This window comes from Rhinolophus hipposideros (genome assembly GCF_964194185.1).
Source record: "Rhinolophus hipposideros genome assembly, chromosome: 16".
Classification (NCBI taxonomy): Eukaryota; Metazoa; Chordata; class Mammalia; order Chiroptera; family Rhinolophidae; genus Rhinolophus; species Rhinolophus hipposideros.
Window position 1 is genome coordinate 55,816,142 of NC_138062.1, and position 6,457 is coordinate 55,822,598.

The window sequence follows — 6,457 nt, forward strand, 5'->3', positions numbered from 1 at the left end:
CATTTCTCAAACATTTATTGATGCTCCCTAGGGCATCGAGGAGTGTTCACAAACCCCTTATCTTTAAGTCATTCCAGTCTGGGGAAAGAAATGCAAGAAAACCAAACAGCTCCATCTCGGAATCACCAGATCTTGGCTAGAAAGGGAGGTGGGCTCAGATCACAGGGCCCAGGAACCAGGATTTTGGAAGGGGTAGAGGCTAAGTTAGGTCCACGTGGGAGGGGTTTGTGGTGAGGGTGGAGAGGAGGTCCCAGAGTTCTCAGTGGTGGTGGGTGGGGAGGGAGAAAAAAAAAAAATCCGATGGCGGTGGGCGGAGCCAGGAGGGTGAGCCACGCAGGCAATCTCACCTTGTGACTGTGGGCGTGGCTTGGGGCACTGGGCGGGCTCAGCAGCTGAACCTCTTCTCGCAGATCCAGTTGTCCCTGATGCTGTCGCACGGTGCGTCGTTCCATAACCCGTTGTGTAGCATCATGACACAGTCCTCGCGCCCCTGAGAGTCATTGGGCTCTCCCACGTTCCAGTTGCTGTAGTGGTTTAGTGGGGGTGTCGCTGGGAGTGTCTAGGCTGACGATAGCCCCGGGGTCCAGCCTCCAGGTGTAGACTGTTGATTGCTTGGGTCTGACCTAAACAGCCTGAGGAGCTAACCTGAGCATGCACCTGGGATATAACTTTCTAACTCCCAGAATTTATCCCTTAGGCAGTTCCTGGGACTAGCCTGCCCATCCCTAAGGAGTCCCTGAGCTCTGTCCAAAGCACTGCCCCTAGGGTCTGACCTGTCCCCCTTCCCAAATCCCCTCCTTTACCTGAAGCCGAGCCGGACTCCGTCCACCCACTGGTAGCCCTGGATCTTTCTCTGACGGCGCACCGCCCTCAGGCCCAGCCAGTAACCGCTGTTGCCGATATTCCGACTCAGGAAGGCCTGGATGGAAAGGGACACTGAGCCAGCGGAATCCACCGGGCCGCACACACCTCCCGGGCCCCGCCCCCTCCGCTGGACTCCGCCTCCCTCCCGGGACCTCCTAGGCCGCGCACCTGCTCCTCCAGGCCTTGGACAATCACCAGGTGCGCGCTCTCGCCGGAGCAGTTGCGCTGCGCGTCCACCCACTTGGCCCGCAGCGCAGAGATTAAGTAGCAGGAGCCCTGGAAGGGCAGCCACCGCGGGGGGCACTGCTCGCAGGAGCCTGCAAGGTGGCGAGGGCCAAAGAGGTGGATTGCTGGCAGGTGGAGCAGACCGAGGGGATTGTGAGTGGGCCCCGAAGGCGCAGGGGCAGAGTCATGGAGAACAGGCCCAGGTCAAAGGGCGGATCCGGGCGGATCGGGGAGCCCCGAGGCCCACGGCCGGGGTTCACTTGCTGCCCCCACTCCACCCCACCCCGTCCTGCTCACTGTTCCCAAATCGTGCGGCCTCCAACGCCCGGTACAGCTCGCTGCGGATGCCCTCGCGGTCCCTGTTCGCTTCAGCCAAGCTCTGGGTCACTGCGAGGTCAAGGGAGTCCAGATTATAGCTGGGGTCAGGGCCAGGAGCAGGGTTGCGATTAGATAAAGGGCGGCGTCCGTGTCCGTGGTCAGTGTCGAGGGCAAAAATGACAACACGGCCAAGGACTGTTTTAGGTGGGAAGGGTCCAGCTGTGGCCAGGGTTAAGAGTTGTAGTGAAGGGCAGAGGCCAGGGGTCAGGATCAGGATGGGGGGGGGGCACGATCGGAGTTAAGAGGTCAGGATCACAGAAGAGGGTCTGGGTCACAGCGGGGTCGGGGGACTGGCGCGGTGAGAGAGCAGGGGTGGTGGCCACGTCCCGCGCTCACCGCGCTCGCCCAGTTCCTTCAGGGAGCTCTCCTGCTCCATCAGCTTCGCTCGCGCCTCGTTAAACTCGGTGAGCGCTTCCTGCAGTTTCTGCTCCGTCCTCAGGCCTGGGAAGAGGGCGGAGATGGCGCGGGACATCTGAGACCTGGAATCCTGGCCACAAGCCCGCTCCCCAGCCGGCAAGACGCGTCTCGAGGCCCGGCGCCCTCCGCCCGCTCGTCTTACAGCAGCGATTGCAGACTCCGACCTCCTCCTTCAAGGCTCCCAGCGCCGCCGTCTGCTTCGAGGCTGGAACGACCCACGCCCGCCCCACAGGCTCCAGGTCACTCGCGGAGACTCACGGGACACCCTTCTCCACTCCGCGGGCAGCCCCGGGGACCCTGAGGTGCCCACCCGCTCACGCACCCAGGCGTCCCGGGTCTGCACGCACCGTTTGTTTTCAACAGGTCCTGGCTGCCGAGCAGCGCCCCGCGCTGAGTGGAGGCTGCGGAGACAAGTGCCAGCGGGCGCGGTCCGGGGGACTGGAGAACGCTCCACTCGCCCGGGGGGTAGGGGGACCCCGGTCTTGGGACCCACCGAGGGGACCGGCAGGGGCACAGCTCACTTGATGTGCCCGTGCGCCGAGGGGTGACAAGCGCCCCGGGACACGCACACACATTCCTGCACACACATACACACAAATGTGGGGTGCACACAGCCCCAAGATGCACACCAACTGTTCATCTGTACTCACACTCAGCCCCAGGCAAAGATCAGGGACCCAGCTGGCGGACCCTCTGGCGGAAGGAAGAAGAGTACTGGGGGAGGGGGAGGTCTGGGACCCAGTCTCCCCGTCATACAGGGTCACTCACCCTTGGAAAGCAGGATGCTCAGAATGAAGGCCCACAGGGCTATGATGGCCAGGAAAGCCAGGGCCAGGAAGAGGAGTCGCCGTCCCCAGCATCCCTGGTACCCTGGGATAAACAATAGACTCTTGGGTCCCTTCTGTACTAGGACTCTTTTGGATCCCTGGGCCTGGAGGACTGAACCCTGGACACTTGGGTTCCTCCAGGGAAACTGGGATTCAGAGGTTAAGTAACTTGCCTGTGGTCACGCAGCCCTTAAGTAGCAGAGTTGAAATCTGAATCCACCTCCGGTTGGCTCTCAAGCCTGTGGTGTCTCTTCTGCGCCCACTACTTGTGCCCTCTCTTGGCTGTTGCCCTCCCTTCCCCCATCAACCCCCAAACCACTGACTGGAGAGGGACCCAAGGGGGCCAGTGAGGCAGTCCCATTGCTCTTACCTCCGGACGCCTCCTCGGGCCTGCCATCCCACTTGCTGTACCCGACAGTGTCCATGGTGAGCAGGCTCCAAGCCTTCGACATAGATATTTATATAGCCTCCTCCTTCACCCCACCCTCTCTTCCTTCCTTCCTATCTCCTGCGTCTCAATTCCTGGTACCAAGGACCCATTGAAAATTACAGGGCTGGGCCTTTTCTGGGCTGGACTAGGGGTAAGGGTGAAGTGATGTAGGGGAAGTGGGAAAGTGGGGCGTAAAAGAAGGGTAGAGAGAGTGGAAGGGGGTGGAGTGTGTGTGTGTGGGGGTAGCGTAGCAACATCTGGCCGGTGCTGGGGGCTTTGCTTTGGAGCTCGGTCTCCAGCTCTTACAGGTCAGGGGCTGGGTTTCCTTCTAAGAGGGACCAGCTGAACCCGGACGAGTTCCAGTCCCTTCTTCTGTGTCCCTGAGAGAGCCCCCTCACGTCTGGCCCCCGCAGGCCAGCTAAGCTTCCCTCTTCAGCTCTCCCATGGGTGCCTGACAGAGGCTGACCCTTAATTCAACACTCAGCCAGAAGGGAGAACACAGACATTTGTTAGGTGGTGGTCAGCTAAGCTTCTGGACTCAACTCTTAGGTGAGTGTGTGGAGGGATGATGTATGTAGCTTCTAGAAGCCTCAGGTTTTCTTCTCTGTGCAAAGGGGGACAGTGACAGGGTCTCCCTCCAAGGGATGCTGTACCAAAGAAATGAGGTTATCCAAATCAAGCCCTGGCACCATCCCCAGGCACAAAACCCACTAGATGTTCATTCATCTTTTCAACAAATACTGAACACCTACGGTGTGCCAGGCATCGATCTAGGAACTGGGCATCATCCAACAGCGGTGCTAAGGTGTAAGGGCCACCATAACGAGAGGCATCTTCAGACCTAAAAACTATGCAAGCAACTCCATAGAATATAACAGAATTTCTTATGGGGTAATCTACTTACGGGAAGATTGGGTCAGAGCAGAATAGACCACCCAGCGATTTTGTGCAGATTATTCTCTGTTACCAGACCCCTGTTACTGTACTTTTTATAGCATAACTCGATACTAATGATTGACAAGACAAAGGGACAAAGAATGCAGTAATGCTCGGCCAGCCGTACCTCCTGTGGCCCTGTGATAGGTGACTGTTTAAATCCATACTGTCACAGTTTGAAATTTACCTCCATTGTCATGCCATGCCTGCCATTACTAACTAAAATGTTTATGGCTACATTTTAAGGAGCACAGATAATCATCAACTAGAAGGCTTTGATGTGCTTGCTAAGGACAGTGAGGTTGGTCACAACACAAAAATCAAAAAGGAAATGAAATCCAGGCACAGAGGTGGACTTTTGTTCACGTTTACATCTATACCGGCAGACATCAATGGGAATGAGCAAATTCCCTCCTTCATGGAGCAAACATTCTAGTAGTGGGTAGGGAGAGACAGAAGGTAAATAATGAAAAAGTAAGTTGTATAAATAGTCGTTCTCCACTGGGGGCAATTATGCTCCCCAGGGGACATTGGGCCAAGCCTGGAGCCTTTGGTGATTGTCAAAAGTTGAGGGGGGTTGTGATAACTGCCATCTAGTGTGTGGAGACCAGGCATGCTGCTCAACACCCTACAATGCACAGAACGCCCCCAGAACAGAGAATCATCCGGCCCCTGATTCTGAGGGAGAGAACCCTAATAGGGGATATTTAAAAGTTCTAAGTGCTATGGAAGAAAACATGGAGTAGGACAAAGGGCTTGGGAGTGCTGGGCCGGGGTGGGCCTTGCTGAGAAGGTATCATGTTATTTATTTTATTTTTTTTAAGAGAAGTAAGCCTTTATTTTCCTTGTTTCACAAATAAAGTTGGCTGTGCTGGTAAAATGTTATTTTTTACCAAGCACTTCCTACATTCCAGCCCCTCTTGTAGATGCATAAACATGGCCCAGCTTCTCGAATCCTCTCAACAACCCTCAGACATAAACATCATCCACATTTTATTTAAAGATGTTATTCAATGCCTGTTTTCCTCTCTTGTTCCAGGAAGGAATGAAAGAGACATATATGATCAAATAAAACAAAAACACAAGAGAATTAAAAAAAAAAAAGAAAATCAAAAAGGAAATGAGGATCAAAACGGCAGCGTGACTCTGACAGACTGGACTTGTGCAGAAAATTCAGACCGATTCCCTGCTCTTCACACATATAGCTCCTCCTTTTGTTGCAGCAGAGAATTCGGATCAGACACCTGGAGAAGGGCAGAGAATTCATTCAGAGGAATCTCTCTGAGCAGATGTGTAGACCATGTCCTCATCGAATTTTCCATAAATACAAAAGCAATTTTCTGTTGCTGGGCCAGTGTCGATGGCTTCACTCATGGCCAGGCACAGTTTTAGGAAAAGCATGCGTGCCTTAACTCAAAGTGGTGGACTTAACTCAAAGTTGGGTACCCTTAGCATGTTTCAGGTAGTGCTGAGGAGTTTGAGACCATAGAGAGAAGCTGGATGAGTGAGGGGCCAGCCTTGAACTTCTGTGGGTAGCTGGGACGTCTCTCTCTCTCTCTCTCTCTCTCTCTCTCTCTCTCCAAGGATCAGGTCTGAATGAGAATCCTGAGCCGAGGGGGAAATGATCATTTAAGTACAGTGAGAGGACTACTGCTTCTTGTAGAGTCAGGAGGTGTAAAAATGTCACTGATGAGCCAGTTGATAACTTCAGGCAAATCATACAGTCTCTGGATACCCAGTTTCTTCATCTTTACCATCAAAAGGTGATAAAGCTTTTGTTGCCCCACTCATGTGTCTGTGGCCTTACAGATGACAGATGTGAATATATTATGATATATTTAATATACCCCTATTCTCCCCCAGTCACCACTGATCTGCTTTCCGTCATTAGATTAGTTTTGCATTTTCTAGAATTTTTTATAAATGGAATCTTACAGTATTTAGCCTTTTGAGTCTGGATTCGTTCACTTAACATGATTATTAAAACTTCGTTCCTTTTTATTGCTGAGTAGAATTTCATGTGTGGACATATCAGTTTGATTATCCATTTTCCTATTTATGGCTGTTTCCAGTTTTGGGCTATTAGCAACAAGGCTGCTATGAACTTTTGTGTACAAGTATTTGTGGGACTGTACACTTTCATTTGCCCTGGGTAAGACCATCCAGGAATGCAACCCCTCAGGGCTGACACATAGCCTGCCCTACTTCACTTAACAAGTGTTTATTGAGTGCCTGCTACGTGCTTTATGGAAGGTCCTGGCCATGTGGTAGTGAATAAGACAGACAATGCCTGCCCAGAGCGGTCTAACTCTAAATACTGGAAAAGCAAAACTTTCGAGAGTATATCTGGGTAGAAAGGATTTCTTAATCAAAACATCAA

At 53.2% G+C, this 6,457-nt stretch overlaps 1 protein-coding gene across 1 annotated transcript; it reads right to left on the minus strand.

Moving 5' to 3' along the window:
- On the minus strand, positions 1–3,137 carry CLEC4G (C-type lectin domain family 4 member G). The gene is made up of 9 exons (XM_081076203.1): positions 3,082–3,137; positions 2,653–2,754; positions 2,232–2,285; positions 2,027–2,089; positions 1,804–1,908; positions 1,387–1,476; positions 1,033–1,181; positions 804–919; positions 1–524 (listed from the first exon to the last, which is right to left on the minus strand). The coding sequence occupies exons 1-9, from the start codon at positions 3,134–3,136 to the stop codon at positions 386–388; spliced, it is 873 nt and encodes a 290-aa protein (XP_080932329.1). The 5' UTR covers position 3,137; the 3' UTR covers positions 1–385.
- Positions 3,138–6,457: the final 3,320 nt, after the last annotated feature.